Below are 22857 nucleotides of genomic sequence, written 5' to 3'. Positions count from 1 at the left end.
ACGGAGCTCGTGGGGCCACATCAGACGTGCGGCATTAAAGGTCGAACTATCCTCACGAATATACACGCAGCCCGGAGCATCCTCGAATGTTGCGACGCTATTGGTGCGCGAGTCGCAATGCTGCAAATCGACCTCGAGAAAGCTTTTGACAGGGTGCCTCATGAAATTCGGCTGTGCATCCTAGAATATGTGAATTTAGGGAAAGTAATCAAAGAGGGGGTTGTCATGGCGTACCGAGACTGCTCAACGCGGCTAATCGTTAACAAGGTGGTGGGGAAGCGCATCCCAGTCAAGCGTTCGGTCCGTCAGGGTTGTCCTCTCTCACCACTATTGTTTTGTTTGTACATAGAGTCCTTTTGTTTGAGTGTCATAGAGAATGACTGTGTCCGTGGGTTTAAGCTGCACGAGGTTGAAGTCCGACTGTTGGCTTATGCGGACGATATTGCCATTTTTTGCGCGGACTCTGACAGCATAGCAGATGCTGTCAAATGCGTTACTAACTTCTGTGTTGCAAGTGGCAGCGCTGTAAACTGGGGAAAATGCCTTGGCTTTTGGCACGGTGACTGGGCTGAAACCACAGACAGTTTTGCCCACATAAGGTTTCTTACGACACCGGTGAAATACTTGGGTGCCCCCCTCGAATGCTACAAAGACAGCGACTGGTACTGGAGGAGCCAAGTGGATAACCTGCGGGAAAGAGTGAACAAGTGGAATGGCTGGAATTGGTCTATGTGTTCTAAAGCCACAATTTGCAACATATTCTTAGTGAGTAAAATTTGGTATATCTTACAAGTATTACATTGTTCAAGGGTAAATATCCAAAAATTTCACCGTGTGTTCGCTGTATTTGTGTGGGAATCGTCTTGGGAAAGATCGAGTCGGACCAATTTATTTCTTCGAGTGCGAAATGGAGGACTCGGCTTGTCGCATTTTTTTAAAGACAGGTAGCCAATCGATTTTGTTTCTTTAGAGACGTCGACAACCCATTCCTTCGCACTGTCTGTCAACTTCGCCTGGGGCAACACTTGCCTAACATGGTTGTATCAACCTGCAGCGTACCTGGTGGTGTTTATGGCTTTCTCCGCGAAGTTGTACTTTCTTGTAGGTTTCTGTCAGTGCGGTTTTCACTTGAATATTTGAGTCAAGTCCGACGAAGAAAGTTGTACAAGGACCTATGTGATGTGTTTTTACCAGTGCCTATGTATCGGTCCCTTTACAATGTATGCCATGGCCACACTGTACTAAAGCGCGTCAAGGCGATGAAAATATCGCCAGGTGCTAAGAATTTCTTTTTTAAATTACATACCGGTACGCTGACCGTCAAAACCTGGATGGCTGCAAAGGGGTTCTACGTTCCTTGGGGCACGCATTGCATAATATGCAGAAAGGAGGAGACAATTGAGCATGTATTCATTGACTGCTGGGATGCTGTCTTTCTTTGGGACGTGCTCCAGCGCACGATCAAAAAAGACTTCCCCATAAATGCAAATGGCATCCGCTATTTGCATATACAAAGTGACGATGGTACCCCATATGATATGATAATGCTTATGGCTCTTCATAGCATTTGGAAATCCAGGATGGCAGCCATGCACTTTGATGTAGATGCACGAGCACCCACCCAGTACTTCAAAGAGTATATAAGAAATTTTGTGGATGAACAAAAGTTGGAGGAATTCACCCCAGAATGGTTGCCGCGCGTCGAATTACTATCGACGATAAAAACATTTTAACTGATGCGTGGCCACATCGTTTGAGCCATGGTTTTTACAATGTTTTGGATTGTGTTGTGTAATTATCAGTTAATATGTGTATTGTTTATGTGAGCCGAAAACAGGCAATAAAGAAAAAAAAGTGGTCTAGTGGCTAGGATACCTGGCTCTCACCCAGGAGGCCCGGGTTCGATTCCCGGCGTCGGAAGTGTTCGGTCTCAAGGTGTAACGGTTAGCACTCTGGACTCTGAATCCAGCGATCCCAGTTCATATCTCGGTGAGACCTTCATTTTTTTTTTCTCGCCAAGCACGGCTATTTTTACTGAGCAGAAGCCGCATTTCACGCGTGTCCTCCATCTCCGGCGTGGTCTAGTGGCTAGAATACCTGGCTCTCACCCAGGAAACTCGCGTTCGAGTCCCGGCGTCGGAAGTGTTCGTCCTCATGGTGTAACGGTTAGCACTCTGGACTCTGAATCAAGCGATCCGAGTTCAAATCTTGGTGAGACCTTCATTTTGTTTTTCTCGCCAAGCACGGCTATTTTTGCTGAGCAGAAGCCGCATTGCACGCGTGTCCTCCATCTCCGGCGTGGTCTAGTGGCTGGGATACCTGGCTTTCACCCAGGAGGCCCGGGTTCGATTCCCGGCGTCGGAAGTGTTCTGTCTCATGGTGTAACGGTTAGCACTCTGGACTCTGAATCCAGCGATCCGAGTTCAAATCTCGGTGAGACCTTCATTTTGTTTTTCTCGCCAAGCACGGCTATTTTTTCTGAGCAGAAGCCTCATTTCACGCGTGTCGTCCATCTCCGGCGTGGTCTAGTGGCTAGGATACCTGGCTCTCACCCAGGAGGCCCGGGTTCGATTCCCGGCGTCGGAAGTGTTCGGTCTCAAGGTGTAACGGTTAGCACTCTGGACTCTGAATCCAGCGATCCCAGTTCATATCTCGGTGAGACCTTCATTTTTTTTCTCGCCAAGCACGGCTATTTTTACTGAGCAGAAGCCGCATTTCACGCGTGTCCTCCATCTCCGGCGTGGTCTAGTGGCTAGAATACCTGGCTCTCACCCAGGAAACTCGGGTTCGAGTCCCGGCGTCGGAAGTGTTCGTCCTCATGGTGTAACGGTTAGCACTCTGGACTCTGAATCAAGCGATCCGAGTTCAAATCTTGGTGAGACCTTCATTTTGTTTTTCTCGCCAAGCACGGCTATTTTTGCTGAGCAGAAGCCGCATTGCACGCGTGTCCTCCATCTCCGGCGTGGTCTAGTGGCTGGGATACCTGGCTTTCACCCAGGAGGCGCGGGTTCGATTCCCGGCGTCGGAAGTGTTCTGTCTCATGGTGTAACGGTTAGCACTCTGGACTCTGAATCCAGCGATCCGAGTTCAAATCTCGGTGAGACCTTCATTTTGTTTTTCTCGCCAAGCACGGCTATTTTTGCTGAGCAGAAGCCGCATTGCACGCGTGTCCTCCATCTCCGGCGTGGTCTAGTGGCTGGGATACCTGGCTTTCACCCAGGAGGCGCGGGTTCGATTCCCGGCGTCGGAAGTGTTCTGTCTCATGGTGTAACGGTTAGCACTCTGGACTCTGAATCCAGCGATCCGAGTTCAAATCTCGGTGAGACCTTCATTTTGTTTTTCTCGCCAAGCACGGCTATTTTTACTGAGCAGAAGCCGCATTGCACGCGTGTTCTCCATCTCCGGCGTGGTCTAGTGGCTAGGATACCTGACTTTCACCCAGGAGGCGCGGGTTCGATTCCCGGCGTCGGAAGTGTTCTGTCTCATGGTGTAACGGTTAGCACTCTGGACTCTGAATCCAGCGATCCGAGTTCAAATCTCGGTGAGACCTTCATTTTGTTTTTCTCGCCAAGCACGGCTATTTTTACTGAGCAGAAGCCGCATTGCACGCGTGTTCTCCATCTCCGGCGTGGTCTAGTGGCTGGGATACCTGGCTTTCACCCAGGAGGCCCGGGTTCGATTCCCGGCGTCGGAAGTGTTCTGTCTCATGGTGTAACGGTTAGAACTCTGGACTCTGGACTCTGAATCCAGCGATCCGAGTTCAAATCTCGGTGAGACCTTCATTTTGTTTTTCTCGCCAAGCACGGCTATTTTTACTGAGCAGAAGCCGCATTGCACGCGTGTTCTCCATCTCCGGCGTGGTCTAGTGGCTAGGATACCTGGCTCTCACCCAGGAGGCCCGGGTTCGATTCCCGGCGTCGGAAGTGTTCGGTCTCAAGGTGTAACGGTTAGCACTTTGGACTCTGAATCCAGCGATCCCAGTTCATATCTCGGTGAGACCTTCATTTTTTTTCTCGCCAAGCACGGCTATTTTTACTGAGCAGAAGCCGCATTTCACGCGTGTCCTCCATCTCCGGCGTGGTCTAGTGGCTAGGATACCTGGCTCTCACCCAGGAAACTCGGGTTCGAGTCCCGGCGTCGGAAGTGTTCGTCCTCATGGTGTAACGGTTAGCACTCTGGACTCTGAATCAAGCGATCCGAGTTCAAATCTTGGTGAGACCTTCATTTTGTTTTTCTCGCCAAGCACGGCTATTTTTGCTGAGCAGAAGCCGCATTGCACGCGTGTCCTCCATCTCCGGCGTGGTCTAGTGGCTGGGATACCTGGCTTTCACCCAGGAGGCGCGGGTTCGATTCCCGGCGTCGGAAGTGTTCTGTCTCATGGTGTAACGGTTAGCACTCTGGACTCTGAATCCAGCGATCCGAGTTCAAATCTCGGTGAGACCTTCATTTTGTTTTTCTCGCCAAGCACGGCTATTTTTACTGAGCAGAAGCCGCATTGCCCGCGTGTTCTCCATCTCCGGCGTGGTCTAGTGGCTAGGATACCTGGCTCTCACCCAGGAGGCCCGGGTTCGATTCCCGGCGTCGGAAGTGTTCGGTCTCATGGTGTAACGGTTAGCACTCTGGACTCTGAATCCAGCGATCCCATTTCAAATCTCGGTGAGACCTTCATTTTTTTTCTCGCCAAGCACGGCTATTTTTGCTGAGCAGAAGCCGCATTGCACGCGTGTCCTCCATCTCCGGCGTGGTCTAGTGGCTAGGATACCTGGCTTTCACCCAGGAGGCCCGGGTTCGATTGCTGGCGTCGGAAGTGTTCTGTCTCATGGTGTAACGGTTAGCACTCTGGACTCTAAATCCAGCGATCCGAGTTCAAATCTCGGTGAGACCTTCATTTTGTTTTTCTCGCCAAGCACGGCTATTTTTTCTGAGCAGAAGCCTCATTTCACGCGTGTCGTCCATCTCCGGCGTGGTCTAGTGGCTAGAATACCTGGCTCTCACCCAGGAAACTCGGGTTAGAGTCCCGGCGTCGGAAGTGTTCGTCCTCATGGTGTAACGGTTAGCACTCTGGACTCTGAATCAAGCGATCCGAGTTCAAATCTTGGTGAGACCTTCATTTTGTTTTTCTCGCCAAGCACGGCTATTTTTGCTGAGCAGAAGCCGCATTGCACGCGTGTCCTCCATCTCCGGCGTGGTCTAGTGGCTGGGATACCTGTCCCGGCGTCGGAAGTGTTGGGTCTCATGGTGTAACGGTTAGCACTCAGAACTCTGAATTCAGCGATCCGAGTTCAAATCTCGGTAAGACCTTTTTTTTTTTTTGTTCTCGCTGAGCACGGTTGTTCTCATTGAGCGGAAGCCGCTTTGCTCGCGTGCCCTCCATCTCCGGTGCGGTCAAGTGGATTCTACTTCCGGTTACGAAAGTGTTAGGACGTGTGTGCCACAAGTTTCGTGGGAGCGGCATTGTCGGGACAGCTCATCCGTTGTTCCAGGATTTAAATGCCTCAGCGTTATGCCGCCAATTAAACCTCTCTGCCAAAAGGGTAAGTGGTTCAGAACACTGTTTTCCTCCGGATGTAAAACGATCTTATCACGTGGAAGAATTTCGTGAGCCAGTTTTTCGACGTGTCCCACCCATCGAGGTTCTCGCGCTCGGCGCATATCAAATGAGTGTGGGTGGTAACCTGCTAAAACACGGAAAGTGTGATATTGATTGATAGATATCTTCGGTTTAACACCACCATATGGTTCTGCGAGACGCCGTAGTGGAGGGCTCTGGAAATGTTGACTACCTGGGGTTCTTTAACGTTTAAGCTCGCAGACCTACAGCATTTCCACCTCCATCGGAAATGAAGCCGCCGCAGCCGGGATTCGATCCTGCGATCTATAGGGTTCAGCGACGGAGTACTTTAGTCGCTAGACCACCGCGGCGGGGCACCGCAAGAGTGAATAAACTTTTAAACCTAGCCGCAATGGACCGTTGAAAGCCTCAAGTGCATGGTAATCGACCCAAGCCACCGCAGCGCCTGTCTGAAACATTATTAATAGCTCTGCCACGTACAGTCGACCGAAAAGGTTTACAGACAACGTAAGCGTAGCCAAAAGCCTCTTCGCGACACTTTCGCCACGCCAGCGGCATTCGACAGTGTCGCAGCGCCCGAGACGCCTGCTTATGAACTGCCGGGCTTTAACTTATTACCGCGACATACTTTTTGGCATCTGCGTCTACGCGCTTTTGCCTCGAAAGCCGTGTATGAGCACAACTGTTGTCAGTCACGTACTTTATCACAAAGTGATAGACAGCCAAACGAAACGCGGTTCGAGGCATGCCGTGATAGCGCTGGTGCTGCTATAAAACTAGAACTGTGATGGTCATACTGCAGATGAGCACTTCGCATGAAAACTGCGAACTAGCAATGTGCGACGCAGAAGATTGAAAGGCCAGTGAATAAGAAGAGCCGTTTCCGCTCTATCAATGATGTCGATGACGGTGCATTACTACGTGGCGCGGACAGGCAGTTCGGCATGTGCTCGCGTGGTCCGCAAACGTTTTTTGGTCGACCGTACAGTGTGAATTTTTATGAAAGGAAACACGGCGACGCGTGGCCTGCGCGCTCCGGCGGCTGCTGGCAGCGCGCTCAAGCGGGAGCGACAGCAACCACAGCCTCTTTTCGCGTCATCTCGCGGCGACCAAAACAACCAGTCGTTGCTGATATAGAACGGTAAGATTGCAACCGTTTCCCATTCAAGGCGTCTAGCATTCCTCGCGTGATCGCCTTGAAGGGGGATGGGGAATTGATACCTTGCCGCTGGTTCCAAATGAGCAACGAATGGTTGTTTTCCTCGCCACCAGGTGACGCGAAAAGGGACTGTGCTTGCTCTCGATCCCGCTAGAACGCGCTGCCAGCAGCCGCCGTACTTGTGGACAGGAGCAAAGGCCAGAGAGGAAAACCAGGCATTGGTAGAGTGTATATCAAAGGACATTCAGGAGTTAGGAAGAGAGCGCGAGATAATTATACTAGGAGACATGAATGCGTACATAGAAGATATAGATGGGTATACCAACCCGACAGGCAAAATGATCATGGATATGTGTGAAAGGCTTGATTTGATCATTTGCAACAGTACCGAAAAATGTGAAGGGCAAATAACATGGGAGGTATGAAAGCTGCAGTCGACGTTAGATTATGCCCTGATGTCACATAGGATGTGTGATAAGCTCAGTGGAATGCATATAAATGAAAGTGGCTACAGAAGTCTGGGTAGTGATCACAAACGTATCAAGCTAAGTTTTGGAAGAGCAGTGAAAGTGGGAAGGAGACAAGATGAGCAACTACAGGAAATTTTTTATCTAGAAAGGTAAATTGAAATAGCCACTAAACAAATTGAGAAAGTAATCACGGAGGATAATAAAACAGTGTGAACATACACGAATCTAATTAGACTGTTTGAGCTAGAGCTTGCTAAGACGCGTGACAAGTCACCCCGGAACAGAAGACACAAACCCAAAAGTTGGTGGGATGAGGAAGTTAAGAGAGCCATAGCAAAACGTCAGGAAGCCTCTGGGGAACACAGACATGCTAAGCAGCGGGGTGAACCGAAAGATGATGCTGAAAGAAAATGGGAAACCTTTCTAAGCTGTAGAAGGCATTCATCCCTTCTGATCAATGAAAAGAAAGGGAGCTCAGTGGCTGGCAGAAAAACATAAAAATATAGAAAGGCAGCTGCGAAATTTTGGAACTATCCAAACTCCCTAAGAAATGAAACGAGCCTAGAGCCGAGGTTTATAACTACAGCCCAAGGTGCTAGGCTAGAAGGGGACAAAGCTATTGAATATATAAGAACAAAGATGACAGAAAAATTTCAACAAAGAAGTGCTTTATGCACCACAATAGACAAAAATGAATGAAGTGGTGCAATGGCTCAATTTTCACAACGAGAGTGGGAAAGGGCTTAGAAAAGGGTTCCTAGTAGTACATCAACAGGCCCAGATGGCATTCCAATTATGTTGATAAAGACATTTGGTCTGAAGTCTAAGCAGGCTTTGAGAGAGGCAGTGAGCAAACTAATAATTGATGGTGAAGTTCCCGATGGATGGAAACTTAGCAGGATGAGCATGACCTATAAAGGAAAGGGAGACAAAGCTGACATAAACAACTACCGTCCTATAACAGTGACATCAGTGGTCTACAGGCTGGCGATGCAGATTATAAAAAAAAGACTGCAGGCATGGATTGAGGATGAGGGGGGCTAGAAGAACTGCAGAATGGGTTTCGGACACACAGGAGGTTGGAAGACAATCTGTTCTCACTCACGCAGTGCATCGAAATAGCAGAAAAGGAACACAGGCCCCTGTGGCTAGCATTCTTGGATACCAAGGGAGCGTACGATAGCGTGGTTCAAGAGGAATTGTGGGGAATGCTGGACACACTAGGCGTGGAACATGTAGTCACTAATATTTTAAAGGATATTTATAAAGGTAGCAAGGTAGTTATAAAGTGGGAAAACGGGGGCTTAGGCAGGGGTGTCCCCTGTCACCCTTATTATTCATGGTGTACCTACAAGGATTAGAGGCCAAATTAGAGGGAAGTGGACTGGGCTTCAACCTCTCTTTAGTCAAACAAGGATAACTCATAGATCAGGCACTACCAGCATTATTGTACGCAGATGATATAGTGCTAATGGTCGACAACAAGGAAGATTTGCAGAGATTGATGGACATCTGCGGTAATGAGGGAGATAGGTTAGATTTTAGATTCAGTAAGGAAAAATCAGCAGTCATGATTTTCAATGATAACGAAGGTAGTGAGCTTAGAATACAGGAGGTCACGCTAGAGATAACAGATAAATACAAATATCTGGGCGTATGAATAAGCAATGGGACTGAGTACCTAGGGGAACACGAAATATACGCGACGACTAAAGGTAACAGGAATGCAGCAGTGATGAAAAATAGTGCACTGTGGAATTACAATAGGTATGATGTTGTGAGAGAAATAGGGAAAGGGGTCATGGTTCCTGGGCTGACGTTCGGCAATGCGGTCTTGTGCATGAGATCAGAAGTTCAAGCAAGATTAGAAATTAAGCAACGTGGAATAGGTAGGCTTGCTTTAGGAGCTCACGGGAATACATCAAATCCGAGAGTACAAGGTGATATGGGATGGACATCATTTGAGGGCAGGGAAGCTAGCAGCAAGATAAAATTTGAGAAGCGATTGAGAGAAATGGGGGAGGATCGTTGGGCTAGGAAGGTAATCAGCTACTTGTACATGAAGAATGTCGATAGAAAATGGCGGAAGCGAATCAGAAAACTAACTGGTAAATACTTGGAAAACAGCAGGGGGCCAAACCAAAAAGAACTATCGGTTAAGAAGAAAGTGAAGGAAACGGAGACCGATATGTGTACAATTGGCATGATTAAGAAGTCCGCACTAGAGATCTATTGAACTTTTAAGCAGGAAATTGCCAAGGAAAGGATCTATGATAATACTCGGGGTAGTTCTCTACTGTTTGAGGCCAGGACGGGAGTGTTGCGAACCAAGACATATCGGGCCAAATACGAAGGAATAGACACAGTATGCATTGCATGTGGAGAGCAGGAAGAAACTGCCGAACACTTGATAATGTTCTGTAAAGGGCTTCACCCTATAGTTCAGGATGATGGCGCAGAGTTTTTCAAAGCACTGAGGTTTAGGGACAGGGAGGGCAAAATAGACTTTAAGCGGGTAGACTTAACTAGAAGGAGGTTATCTGATTGGTGGCTAAAGTCAAGGCACGAGTGAAAATAAACCCTTTGCTGCAAAGTACGAATCCTCAACCTCACTATTTAAAGAAAAAAAAAGATAACTCTAATGGTTAGTTCACTAAGTATTACGGCTAGGTGGCGTTAGCCGCCGCCCGATCTAAAGGGTACAGCCACATCCATCCATCCATCCATCCGGAGTGCGCAGGCCACGCGCTCCCGTGTTCCCTTTCATAAAAATTGACACTGTACATGCGAGAAGAAGGCGATTGAAGCTCGCTGGTCCCCTACGTGATGGTCGTTAACGTAGGAATGGTTAAGTGGAGAATTGACGGTGACACGCAGCAGAATACCATGACGAGAACCATGACGCTCCGGCTGAAGGCTATAGCGTTACGCTGGACGATATATTTCGCCAGTTAGGAGATGGAGGGGAGCTCTCACTTATCGCGGAACCTGGAAGAGCAGCCTGGTGTTGGCGCTGGACGCCAGCAGATTGGCCACATTAGGAACGACTGTCGGGTCCCATGGTGCGACACCTGCAAACTCTCTGCACATGATACAGCGAACTTTACGACGACGTATGCGGCTGGTATACCTTGAACACTGGGAGCACAGACATATCCGCATGCAATCCACACCGCACGCAAGATAGTTTTGCACGGCAGATTGAGAGGCTTCGGCAGTCTATAGGCTCCCAGAACGCCAATGAGCGGTCCTAATCGAAAGGGGCTTGCAAAGGTTGAAGTTGAAAGCGTGGGGTATAGGCCGAGTAAAACGGAAGGAAGGGGCTCCTTTTGTAAGCATTCGGTATGTTCACGGGGTTTCCCATAAGCTGTTGAAAGTTGGGGACAGGTTCGGATGTAGTGTAATTTTTTCTGCTGCAGAAAAGCTTGGCCGGATTTGTGCGGCTGTATAGGCAAGAAGTTATCTAGACAGAGCAAGCGGAACCACGGGTGCGACATCTAGTACCGCGATAAAGTGGCCAAAAAGGTAGTTTACGGCACGCCACTATATTGTGGAAAATGCTATGTCGGGCAGACGGGACAGTGTGTAAACAATAGATTGTTAGACCGTAAGGCATCTTTGAGAGGGACATTTTGGTCAAGTATTTCGTTACACTGCAGGGAGTGTGACTGCGCACCCTTGGTTTCAGAGACCAGGGTGCTCGCAAGGAGGAAAGGTAAAAAATGCACGAGAAATGGAGGAGGAATATTTTATCAATAAATTAGGCGAAACATGCGTGGCGATGCCCCTAATCACGTTACACTCCACCAAGATATATTACTTGAGTGCTTGTCATTAAAAGGATTTATTCTCTGCTAATGTGACTTGTGACTTTGTTGCCCTGTATATAAATGTGTGCGCTTTTTCGAATAAATCCAGTTGACAGTTTGCGCTTGTCCGTCTCTCGAGTTTTTTTTTTTTTCGGCACCATAAGCTCGTTAAGATAAATCCCAGCTCACAATGGACGAGGCCGAAGCGGAACGATTGGTGAAATCTAAAGGCAACTTCTGAAGGAGAAGCACATAGTGATAAGACATGACGCGATTGAAGAAAAAAACGCCTAAGTAAACTTATACAGTGTGGGAGTGCAACATATAATGGATGCATCAGTGAAATCGCAGGTGACTTCTGCAGAAAAAAAAACATGAAGTACAGGAGGTGTGATGGGAGATGACAGGAGTGGCAGAATCAAATGAAAGTGCGCGTGTTGTAACCTGCCGCAGAATAATCTACCAGCGCAACGAGACCCATGTTTCAATTGCCGGTACCGCTGAAACAAATGTTGAAACCGTCCAGGAACCTGCCGACGGTGGTGCCATGGAGTGGCGCGACGCCTAGGAACCAGGAACTGGAGGGAAAGTACTATACGAGACGCAGCCTCGTCGGGACCAAGTGATGCGAGCAATCAAGAACTGCCACCGAAAGCGGCTCTCTTTCGGAGGCCATGGTCGATCAAGCCTAACATCTCGGAAAGAGAAAAGAGGGCGGGCAAATCGCCCTCTTGACGACGCTTTAGGCGTGGGACCCTTCTCAGAAGGTGCACCGGATTACTGAACAGGCGCTTGTCGGCACAGACGGGTGCGCGTTTCGCTTGTGCCATGAAAATGACCCTGGAACTTGAAAGAGCAGTGTGATTTGCCAGCATAAATGTACGTGGCTTAGCTTCTAGAAGGCGGCAGTACGAATCGAGTTGGCTGTTTTTTCAAAACACGAGTTTGATGCGATTGCTGTGCAGGAAAGAAATGTAGTGACAGAGAAGAATACGGATAGTACGGTTTTCCACTTTCGCTCATGGTATAACGTTTGTGTGTCCCACGCCGATGGCTTATCAGGAGGGTGTGCATTTTTCATAAGCGAACTGATAGGTGCTGTTCAAAGAATTGTAAGAAGGAGCGATAATTAACGGACGGTATGTGTTGTGTGATTGTTGTTTATTCACTTTTGAATGGCGCGTGGTATGTGCGTATGCCCCAATTCGAGAGAATGAAAGGACGGTGTTCTTTAAAAAAGTAAGTTATTTACTGATGATTGACTGATATGTGTGGTTCAACGTCCCAAAACCACCATATAAATATGAGAGACGCCGTAGCGGAGGGCTCCGATAATTTCAACCACCTGGGGTTCTTTAACGTGCACCCAAATCTGAGCACACGGGTCTACAGCATTTTCGCCTCCATAAAAATGTAGCCACCGCAACCGGGATTCAATCCCGCGACCTGCGGCTGATACGTTATTTATAAAAATGTGACAGATAGGTCATACTTTTCGGTTATTTTAACTGCGTGCGTGTAAAGGAGAACCGCGCTAAGTTGGTACAGTCATGCGATCAAAGGGCAGTGTTCTAGAATTAAATGATTGCAGAATACAGATTGGAAGGTGTTGGCTTATGCATGTCTAATTGCCGAGTTTAGTTGACATACTTTCAGGGTCTACGCAACGCACGTTTAGACAGAGCGTACATCTCGCTGGACCTGATTATGTACTGCGTTGATAATATTGTTACGCCGGTGTCTTTCAGCGACCACTGTACGATTGGTTTCACACTTGGTGCAAGAAAGAGGACTCCGCAATTTAACAAGCACTTGTGGAAACTAAATAACAATATCTTAAAAGATGAATCTTTTAACCGATTTTTTTTTCGAAACTCTACGGTAATCGAAAAATGACTGAGAAATCAAATGGGAAACGTTCAAACAGGTGGTTAAACTGAATGCGATAGAAATAACTACTGTGGCTGTGTTCCAATTCTTAGACAGCACGTAGACAGTCTACGAAGACATCTTAGAAGACAGCATCGAGCCCATGCAGTCCGAGAAAGTGAACACATTTAGATGGCTTTTACGTGACGATAAGCTAAAATAAACAAACGTACAGTTGTAATTTCTGGCTTATTTCGCGTTGAAATAAAAAAAAAACGTTACTCACATTGAGCGCCTGGGAAAGTGTCTGCCTGTGTGCAGACGATCATTCCGGCGAGATTTGATCTATCTGAGCGATTTGCTGAGCCGCCATCTTGTTTAGACAGCAAAGTAGGCTGCATCGTATTTGTATACAATGTGGTCTTCTCGGAGCTGTCCATGTTGCCGGCTATGTGGGGATTGGAATGGGACTTAAGATGGCCGCCGTCAATTTAGCTGTCTATTTAGCCGTCTACGGTGAGTGTCGGAACACAGCCTAAGAATAATTTTGAGAATAAACATGAGAAAAGGAGCCTGTGGGGGCAATTACTAGCGCCTTTGCAGGAAGAAAGTGTGGAACCCGGCTTCTTTACCAATGAAATAAGAGATACTAAAAAAAAACTGATACGTTTAGATAGACAGAAGTGTAAAGGTGCTGTAATAAGATCTAGAAGTGAAAAACTATGGACGGGCGAGATACTACCAAAAAAAAGCTCTGGGTAACGAAATAAATACGCTAAAGTAAAAGAAATCAGAGAAATAATGCGCAAAGACAGTCTGACGAATGAAAAAGGTCAGATAATGGACGCGTTTACTAACGCCTGAAGAGCATAAAGATATTATGTAAGGTACAGTGTATAGGTCTCTTGCGTTTGTTTCTGTGTGTACGTTTATACGAGTGGGGTACATATTTTTTGTTGCAACTTGCATAGTTTCTTTTCTTCGCTTATTTCTGTTATGCAACCTTGCACCAGTATGTGCAGTGTATTCAGTTTTGCTTGTTGACTGCGTTTAGTTTCTCCGTCGTGTATGTCGCATGAATGTATTCTGCTATGCTTCAGGTGCACTCAAGCTACAGTTTTGTAGCTTTTTGGTGTGGGGCACCTTCCAAATTCTGTATGAGAAAATAAAACCATTTGTTATGTTAATAATATTAGTAGCATCGTGTAGAAGGGGAATGTTGCTCCCCCGTTTAGTGGCTGAGATACCTGATTTCTCTTCTGTGAAACGACGTAACTCTGGTCCAGTTTCCGGCGTCTAAAAGTCGTAAGTTCTCTCACGGTTTAACGTTGAACGCTCTGGCGTGGAAGTTGTATGTTCTCACAGTGGAGTCTCACAGTGTAACGGTCAGTAGTCTGAATCCAGTCAGCTTTGTTCAAATAATGATGGCAGCGTTTTCCTTTCTTTAAAGGGATCTATCTGATTCAGCGAGGAGAGCTACACACTAAAAAAAAAAGGCTGTACTTCTTACTAAGTTCGTTTTACTAAGTACTTGTCACATATGTTACTAACCGGTTAGTAAGTGAAGTTAGTAACGGGGAGGCTAGTGACCATTACTAGCTCCACCGTTACTAATGCAGTTAGTAATGCTTACTAACGTAGGTAGTAACGGTTGCTAAAAAATGTACTTACTATAAGCGATCATTTTGTCTCACGAATCGCCTGTTTTATAACGGTCGTATTCGCGAGCCTCAACATTTTGAGATATCACTGAGTAATTACGCACCTAATCTCTTACAGGCAAAAAGCACACCTACACAAGTTCACGCGAGAAGTACAGATCGTATAGGCGGTTCTAGGAGCATTTATAGCCCTAACTTTGGGAAATGCAGCTGGTGCCGGCGGGCGGCTATGCTGTAGGATGTATAGTTTAAGGTAGGCGACTTTATTCGTAAAACTCACAGTTTCTTCAGATGAGTGAGGTAACGTACTGCAAGACTTTTAAGCAAGTATATTAAGAAACACAATTAGTTATGTATATTTTGCAGAATACCACCTCAACATAGCCTAATATACAAGACATAAGATTGTGTAGTTAGCCTACATATATTGCCTCAATGAATTTGAATGCATCCCCGTGCTACTAAATAGGTTGTTAGATGCACGTAGTAATAACCTCTAAGGTGAATTTGACAAGCTCATTAAATACGTACATGATAAACAGTTACTAACAGTGCGCAAAACGTAGTAACCGTTGCAACCTTCAAGCGTTTGCTAACATGGGTAGTAAAGGTTAGTAATGGCCCAAGAAGGTTAGTAACAGCTGCTGTTACTAACGTTTTGCTCGTGGTTACAAGCTTTTTACAAACTTGTTTTTAAGAGTATGTTTGCATAGATGTATTATTATCTTTGTGACGCATAAATGTACAAGGCACTCAAAAAATGGACTACGGACAGAGGAGAAGCACCAACGAGAGTAGATGGGGAAGAAATTGTGTACCCGTGTTTATCTTCGTCTATCATGCGGCCTGTGAGCGCTCCACAAACATGATGAACGCAAACCAATGAGCGCAGTTTTTTTTTACCTGAATAAGTTGTGTCCTTACATATTTCGCAAACTCTTATGAAGACTTGTTGCGAGTCTGGCACCGCGTTGTGTTGTCTCTGAGGTTATGTGCTCTGATTTCACTGCCATTGAAGCTATACATACGCTTTATGGCAGGCGCTCATGAAGAGATCGTTAGCGTGAAGACATAAAAGTGCAGCTGCATCCTGAATATGGAGCGCCCGTGGAGCACAACGGCTATTTGTTAATAAGAAAGTCTTACGAAACACGACAATCAATTGACTGTCAATAGGAACGATGCAAAAAGTGACCTGATGGGATCATCACATCTAATGACGTAAGCAGACGACGTCCTCGTCGCTCGCTCAAACGCGGGCAGATCTCGGACGCTGCGGTTCAAAGCCACGTGAGGCGCAAAAAGATACGGTGCTTCTGATTTTGGAGGCACTGCAAGAGTACGTAAGGTGCAGAGAGATTTCGCGGAAGGGTGGAGGGGAGGGGGGCGTTGATGAGGAAGAATGATAGATAAAATTGATTGAGAATGAGCTGAAGACCGCTTCCGCCTTCAGGTCCCCTTAGGCTATTGTTTATGAGAACTGGCCGACAAATATGCCAAGGAAAGTATACGTATTGTTATTGGAAGTAAATCCAATGCAATTGTGAAGGAGTTCTCGTTAATATTGTGTCAAACACTGAAAAAAAAAGCTAGCCTTTAGATTTACTCTTTTTACTTAGGCTAATGCGTGTTTTTGGTCGGATGCTCTATGGGTATACTCAGATCACGCACATGTCTTTAGGGGAGCTCTGTATCCCTCGTCGTAAATGAGCAGTGCACCCACTGATCAGCGCTATTTCACGCCTGACAGCTGTAGGCTGCCAACACGTTATCCACTGATCTTCACGACTAATCTTTCCCACAACCTTACGGCTGGATAACTTTTTCCTGGAATACAGTGTATAGCCTTGGAGGGATTGCACCATTACACCCGAACTCCTTCATTACAGTTTTTTTTAAGCTAGAAGTAATCAAAGGTTAACGATCGACGGAATGTAGCGGCAAGGTTCTCCACGTTTCAAATGCAAGGCCACAGTGACAACGCGGTCATTGCGAGCTCACGACTAAATACACAATGATACGTAAGGAACAGATAACGTTGCGCAGCCGTGGCCCCAACACGTGTGTGCTTTCTCGTAATTCTGTGCCCCCCACCCCCTCTTAGGTACTCGACCTTCTTGTTATTCTTTATGATAAACGAGTCGATAGCGGTCGTTTCCTTACACTCCGTGGAGCATATCATTTGAAAATCGCATTGCAGACATGCAGTTTTGTCGATCGAAGTGATAACCACTCGTCGATAGCGACGAGTATCTTAATGGGCGGGGAGGGTGTGGAGGAAATACACGAAGCATGCAGATTGCACGTGCTGCCGGAGCAGATTGCAGCGAAGCTGCGGTCAGCCGGCAAGACCAAACGCGACATCTCGAAACCGGGTGCGCGAGTAGGGAACGTTTCGGCTAACAACGTACTCTGCAAGGTTGTCAGCTGCGCCTGTATCCATGGCTAGGGGGGCCCTGCCTCTCCATCCTTCACCCCGCAATTTGGAGTACTTTTTGCTGTGCTAGTTGTTACATAACATTGAGGAATCGCTTAGACGCTTAAGCAACACGAGAAGAAAGAAGAAGTACAGGAAAAGAGCGTCGACAGAGCTGTTGGGGCCCCGCCGCGGTGGTCTAGTGGCTAAGGTACTCGGCTGCTGACCCGCAGGGCGCGGGTTCGAATCCCGGCTGCAGCGGCTGCATTTCCGATGGAGGCGGAAATGTTGTAGGCCCGTGTGCTCAGATTTGGGTGCACGTTAAAGAACCCCAGGTGGTCTAAATTTCCGGAGCCCTCCACTACGGCGTCTCTCATAATCATATAGTGGTTTTGGGACGTTAAACCCCACATATCAATCAACAGAGCTGTTGGGTGGAGGGGGGATATTCTAGAAGAGAGGGCGTGCAAACACGGACGCAAGAAGTGGACACCACAAACGTGGGCTTGACCAGCACCTACGACTATGTAGTTGCACGGCCGCGGGATAAAACCTTGTTTTTTTTATCCAGTGGTCGTGGTAGTTGCTTAGGACCCGAATAGAGTTTGTTGTCTGACTGAAAAATGCGGACTAAAGTTAGTCAGTGTATGGTGGCTGTGATGTCTCGACTGCTTTCTTGTGTCCGCATTTGCTCCCCCCTGGCTTTTAGAATGAATACTTGCCAACTATAGCTCAGCGCTAAAAAATTGGGGCTGTCCTCAACTAGTCAAAGCCTTCAGCAAGCGCCCCTATTGACCTCTCCACCCCACCCCCCGACCGAAAAAGGAAGCCATTTTTTTTATAATAATATTCTTTTTATCCCTTTCCCCGCTCCCTAACAAGGAGCTTAGCTGTGTGGCCAAATTCAGCAGACAGATATTAGGTCCTTTTTTTTTCCTTCAAGAACCACTAATACACACATACAGACTCGTCCCATTTTATCCACTGGTAACAAGTGTTTATGCTGGTCGTATGTACGTTATAAAAGCGATTCGTCAATACAGGATAACAATGCCAGCATGAAATGAATTCCCCGCTGAATTAGTTTTCTCCGGAAGCTCCCACAAAGTTTGCCAGAAGGATTTGCGCCAGCATCCTCCAAAAGACACTATACAGGGAAATATGAATACCTTGTAGGTTTTCCTCTATTTTTGAGATGGTGATATAAAAAAAGCCGGCCGTGATGTATTGATAAGAGCTACGAAGAAATAGCACGAAACAATTTTGGTCAAAATCAAGCCTGTAGTATTCTGAAGAAAAAGAAAAGTGGGACATATATGACCCACTGACTCGTGAGACTGTTTTCAAAGAGTGGGAAAATAGTGTCCCACTGTCTCATGAAGCCACCAACTGGCGATCGCATCAACGGGTTTTTTGGGACAAAATGACCAGAGTGTCACACTGTACAACTTCTCAAGTTGTGAAGAGCAAAGTTGTTCGGACCTCACTTCAACACGTGCCCCGCCACGGTGGTCTAGTGGCTAAGGTACTCGGCTGCTGACCCGCAGGTCGCGGGATCGAATTCTGGCTGCGGCGGCTGCATTTCCGATGGAGGCGGAAATGCTGTAGGCCCGTGTGCTCAGATTTGGGTGCACTTTAAAGAACCCCAGGTGGTCGAAATTTGCGGAGCTCTCCACTACGGCGTCTCTCATAATCACATGGTGGTTTTGGGACGTTAAACCCCACAAATAAATCATTTCAACACGAGAATACCACCCGCAGTTGCGCCGCTTTTGAGCCTTCAAACCGTGGTCCTGTTCCCGTAAAGCTCGCTTCACCTCATGAATCAACCAATTTTCTTTTTTTTTCTGTTCATATGGCTTCTCTTGCTTTTGCTGTTGAAATTGTCGAGTACAAATGTTGTGCCCGAACGTGCGCCTGCTTTTTAAGAAATGTATGATATGAAGAAAAATATTCCCGCGCATCAATATCCGCCATTTCGCTGAGGGACGAGTGAGGCAACTTAGCAGTAGATTGTTCCGATGCGTACATTGGTCAAGCTATTACGCAAATTTATAAAAAAAAACACATGATGACTGGAAGCTTACATCACCTTTCTCAAAAATCAGAAAAAAGGGAAATATCAGGCATTTTGATGGGTAGGTTCTGTCTATCTCAGGGAGGAGGAAAATTCAGAAAATTTCATAAAAGACTGACCGAAATTCAACGCCATTGTAACAGTTCATCCGATCTGCAAAAACATGTTAAATGAATTTTCCTCGAAATTATGAAGACTTAGGTAAAATATCACTGCCTTACCCCGCCGCGGTGGTCTAGTAGCTAAGGTACTCGTCTGCTTACCCGCAAGTCGCGGGATCGAATCCCGGCTGCGGTGGCTGCAATTTCGGTGGAGGCGAAAATGCTGTGGGCCCGTGTGCTCAGATTTGGGTGCACGTTAAAAAAACCCCAGGTAGTTGAAATTTCCGGAGCCCTCCACTACGGCGTCTCTCATAATGATGTGGTGGTTATTGGATGTTAAATCCCACATGTCACTCAATCAATCAAGGAAAGTATACAGGACGTTATAGCTGGAAATTGTACTGTAAATGGGACGAAAGAAAAGTGGACGACGAAACATAACTTGCCGCCGGCAGGATCCGAACCTGCGACCTTCGAATAACGCACCCGACTGTGTACCAACTGAGCTACGGCGGCGGCCATCTTTCCGTCCGCTTCATGGGTAATATACATGTGGTCTTAAACGTGAGAGTGACTGCTCCCTATCAGTGTGAAGGCTTCCCTCATGTTTCTCCAATTAGCCCGGTCCTGTACTTACTGCGTTCATGATCCCCGCGAACCCACCCAACTTTCCTGCCTCATCGTCGCGCGCTTGCCTTCTCTTGGAACCCAGTTCCTTATTCTTAATGACCAGCGGTTCAGCATTGTACCTATTTAAAGGGACAATCATCTATTTTCGCAGCAGTGCTGGTAGTCTTTGTAAATTGTACGTTTTCTTTCTCTAGGAATCGGACATAAATTGGTGTAGCACAGTGGCAGTCTGCAGCCTATACACGGGCATTTCGGTACCAGCAGGATGGAAGAAAACGCTGGGGCGTTAGCGAGTTTGGTATAACCGCTATGCTATCGAACATAGCTGCAACAACAAGGAGCTCAGTGTAGTTATTTGTTTTTTTTTCTTTAAGCGTTGTCAAAATCAGCAAGCACCTTCAATCAACGGCGTACATTGCGTATACAACGTCCAAAACTAATTAAACTACCTTGCGGCGGCGATCGTGGTAAATTGTCTCAATGAAATATTTGGTAAAATTTGGGAGGCCGGTAACTAGCTACACGCTGCATTTTGGGGAACTTACGTGCTGCATTTTGAATATGGTTGCTCTTGAGAACTTGAGGCAGAGGGGGGTAGGAGGGAGGGGGGGTTGACTCTAAGTGGGCAACTGTGCCCCTATAGCACCTCCTGCTGGCTCGGCCCAGGACACAAAGTGCGCGGAAAGTATAAGTTCGCGAAACTCTTCCGAAACAATTTTATACCCAATGTGGGCGCACAGAAGACGATAAGGCTGCACCAGTGCGTTCGATTGAACAAGCGTAAAAAAAAACAACAAAAAAGCAGGCAGATAGCGCTTCATCTGCACCATGTGTGAACTACGTTTGCATTGCCCGGGCACTGTCTGAACTCTTTCCCGGCTGCGGCGGCTGCATTTCCGATGGAGGCGGAAATGTTGTAGGCCCGTGTGCTCAGATTTGGGTGCACGTTAAAGAACCCCAGGTGGTCTAAATTTCCGGAGCCCTCCACTACGGCGTCTCTCATAATCATATGGCGGTTTTGGGACGTTAAACCCCACATATCAATCAATCAATCATGTCTGAACTCTTGCTCTACCGGACCCGTGTACCATGCCGTAATCGAACGCGCCTACCGGTAGAGATGATCTTTGCTAGTTGCTGCTAATTAAAAACATTGTCGTGGCTGAAATCCGGCTGGACGACAGGTGATAACGTACTGAGGAGCGCTCGATCAGCGATCACCGTTCTCTCCGAGGAAGGCGACGCGTTGAAAGCTTTTGTGATTTATCAATACGTAAATTGTCCTTCCTTTTCGCACCTGTCTTTACGAGGTCGAGCCAACACCTTAAAGACAACGTTTGACATTAAAAATCGATCATGAAAGACCACGTAGGCAGGGCAATCAAACCACGTGAATGTCTTGAGTTTTAATATTCGATGCCACGTATCTTTTGATTGGAAATGTTGAACCAGACACACAAGTGGCCGCGCTGTGCAGTCATGCAGGCACGATTAAGCTGTTTTCTAAATGCGCCAGCAAATATTGTAAACGAAATTAAAACGTCATGTGCACCGAGATATTGTGCACTCGACGACACTCACCTTGCATGTTTGCCGTCGTTTAGCTTTCCGACCCATCGCTCTTAGCTCGGCGACGAATCCGCCTCGCAGGTATTGGCACGCTTGGACCAACACAGTACAAGGACGTCACGGAGCCGTTAAATGTCCTGTTGTATCGGTGAACGGTTCAATAGATACACCTTAGCAGTCTCTCATATTCAACTATTTTTACGTCTGTCCTCTATTCCTGTCCTCACTTCCTTACCGGTTGCAATCGTCAAGAGGCCGCGAGGCAAATGCGGTGTCTGTTGCCGCCTGGCCGCGCAAACGCGACTCGCCTGTGTATTCCGGCGTGCACTCAAAACTTCGCCGCCTCAGTTTGCGGGGCGTCACAGAAAACGCACTCGATGATGTGACCCAGGCATCCGCAGGAGGTGCACAAAAACAGGAATCGAGCGTGTTCAGCGCGTTAGCGAAATCTTCTTGCTTGCTTGATCCTCTCTTGGGGCTCTTACCCACCGAGGAGGATACGCCAAGAAGCCGGCACTTGTGAAGCGCGGCAAAACGCCGACGAACAGTTGTTGTTGTTGTTGTTGTTGTTGTAACGCACACGTGCGATGACAGCTGATATAGCGGCGCCGTTCTCTACGAACAGCTCACGCAGTGATCGTTTCAGGGGCACGGATGATGACCACCACTTCCTCGTCGGGGCGTGGACTGTCTGCTTCGTTGCTTTGTCGTCGCTCTGCCTCGCTATATGAGGCCCGGAACGAGCACCACAGGTAGACTCTCTCTCAGCTATACATCTACAGCGCAAAAAAAAAAAAAAAAACCACTCGCACGTGTGTAGAAGCCTAAGCGCCTCGATTAAGTACATGCATAAGAAGCGGAAATCTGGGTGAGGTGGTCCGTTTGGCTCGTTTCGCCCCGCTTCGTAATCGACGCACCACGTGCGGACGGCGATACGAGCGAGACGAAAGGGAAAAAACTACACGAAGGTCGCTACGCGGCAGGCTGTACAGCTACGCGTATACACAAGCTCGTTTGCGTTATTTGGACAGCTCTGTCGGTCTGCTTCCCTCGTCGCGCTGTAAGTTAGTGTTCTCGGTTTTAATGAAGAGCGCCAAAACGGAGCCCAGTAGGGCAAGGCCGAATGCCGTTTCGTCAGTGGGTGAAGGAAAGCCGTTTGGTCCGAGTTGTTCGTTACGGGGATCCGTTGCCAAAATACCGGTGACTGGAAGTGGCTGTCGGTGAACTTTTCTTCCTGGGCTCATTTCCGCTCTTACTTGTTTATTGTTTGTATCGCTGCGTTTATTCAATCAGTGGAAGAAGAAATGAAATATGGGTGATGTGAGAATATCATTACTCCTTTGTAGGTGTAAATGTTGATGTAGAATTCACACCTCTGATTTACGCCCACCCTGGGAGATGGTCCCAAGATTGCGTACCATAGAAAAACGTTTTTAAATACTAGAAAAGAGAATAGTTTCTAGAGTTGTGCAACAAACACATTCATAAAAAATATTCATGGAGGAAAAAAGGTGAGTCCGGTTA

The 22857-nt window shown here is 47.3% G+C and overlaps 1 protein-coding gene, 1 long non-coding RNA gene and 17 other non-coding genes across 19 annotated transcripts in view; 18 read left to right on the top strand and 1 right to left on the bottom strand.

Annotated features, from left to right (window-relative positions):
• The window catches only part of LOC119163260 (N-acyl-phosphatidylethanolamine-hydrolyzing phospholipase D), a 92816-nt gene extending 70778 nt beyond the window's left edge, over positions 1-22038 (bottom strand). The window contains exon 1 of the mRNA XM_075873798.1: positions 21346-22038. Within this exon, the coding sequence (XP_075729913.1) occupies positions 21346-21381 (36 nt within the window). The 5' untranslated portion in view covers positions 21382-22038. The remainder of the gene's footprint in view (positions 1-21345) is intronic.
• On the top strand, positions 2293-2364 carry TRNAE-UUC (transfer RNA glutamic acid (anticodon UUC)). The gene has a single exon. It is a non-coding gene; the product is annotated as a tRNA-Glu (tRNA).
• TRNAQ-CUG (transfer RNA glutamine (anticodon CUG)) lies at positions 2371-2442 on the top strand. The gene has a single exon. It is a non-coding gene; the product is annotated as a tRNA-Gln (tRNA).
• TRNAE-CUC (transfer RNA glutamic acid (anticodon CUC)) lies at positions 2515-2586 on the top strand. The gene has a single exon. It is a non-coding gene; the product is annotated as a tRNA-Glu (tRNA).
• On the top strand, positions 2735-2806 carry TRNAE-CUC (transfer RNA glutamic acid (anticodon CUC)). Its single transcript has one exon. It is a non-coding gene; the product is annotated as a tRNA-Glu (tRNA).
• On the top strand, positions 2957-3028 carry TRNAE-UUC (transfer RNA glutamic acid (anticodon UUC)). Its single transcript has one exon. It is a non-coding gene; the product is annotated as a tRNA-Glu (tRNA).
• TRNAQ-CUG (transfer RNA glutamine (anticodon CUG)) lies at positions 3035-3106 on the top strand. The gene has a single exon. It is a non-coding gene; the product is annotated as a tRNA-Gln (tRNA).
• On the top strand, positions 3179-3250 carry TRNAE-UUC (transfer RNA glutamic acid (anticodon UUC)). The gene has a single exon. It is a non-coding gene; the product is annotated as a tRNA-Glu (tRNA).
• Positions 3257-3328, top strand: TRNAQ-CUG (transfer RNA glutamine (anticodon CUG)). The gene has a single exon. It is a non-coding gene; the product is annotated as a tRNA-Gln (tRNA).
• TRNAE-UUC (transfer RNA glutamic acid (anticodon UUC)) lies at positions 3401-3472 on the top strand. The gene has a single exon. It is a non-coding gene; the product is annotated as a tRNA-Glu (tRNA).
• Positions 3479-3550, top strand: TRNAQ-CUG (transfer RNA glutamine (anticodon CUG)). The gene has a single exon. It is a non-coding gene; the product is annotated as a tRNA-Gln (tRNA).
• On the top strand, positions 3623-3694 carry TRNAE-UUC (transfer RNA glutamic acid (anticodon UUC)). Its single transcript has one exon. It is a non-coding gene; the product is annotated as a tRNA-Glu (tRNA).
• Positions 3852-3923, top strand: TRNAE-CUC (transfer RNA glutamic acid (anticodon CUC)). Its single transcript has one exon. It is a non-coding gene; the product is annotated as a tRNA-Glu (tRNA).
• TRNAE-CUC (transfer RNA glutamic acid (anticodon CUC)) lies at positions 4072-4143 on the top strand. The gene has a single exon. It is a non-coding gene; the product is annotated as a tRNA-Glu (tRNA).
• TRNAE-UUC (transfer RNA glutamic acid (anticodon UUC)) lies at positions 4294-4365 on the top strand. The gene has a single exon. It is a non-coding gene; the product is annotated as a tRNA-Glu (tRNA).
• TRNAQ-CUG (transfer RNA glutamine (anticodon CUG)) lies at positions 4372-4443 on the top strand. The gene has a single exon. It is a non-coding gene; the product is annotated as a tRNA-Gln (tRNA).
• TRNAE-CUC (transfer RNA glutamic acid (anticodon CUC)) lies at positions 4516-4587 on the top strand. Its single transcript has one exon. It is a non-coding gene; the product is annotated as a tRNA-Glu (tRNA).
• On the top strand, positions 4736-4807 carry TRNAE-UUC (transfer RNA glutamic acid (anticodon UUC)). The gene has a single exon. It is a non-coding gene; the product is annotated as a tRNA-Glu (tRNA).
• LOC142771867 (uncharacterized) overlaps positions 5417-22857 on the top strand; it is a 104707-nt gene continuing 87266 nt past the window's right edge. Inside the window, exon 1 of the long non-coding RNA XR_012886181.1 lies at positions 5417-5534. This is a non-coding gene — a long non-coding RNA (uncharacterized LOC142771867). The remainder of the gene's footprint in view (positions 5535-22857) is intronic.

This window comes from Rhipicephalus microplus, chromosome 9 (assembly GCF_043290135.1).
Source record: "Rhipicephalus microplus isolate Deutch F79 chromosome 9, USDA_Rmic, whole genome shotgun sequence".
Taxonomy (NCBI): Eukaryota; Metazoa; Arthropoda; class Arachnida; order Ixodida; family Ixodidae; genus Rhipicephalus; species Rhipicephalus microplus.
Note: the sequence above shows the minus strand (reverse complement) of the source record. Positions and strands in the feature narration are given on the sequence as shown.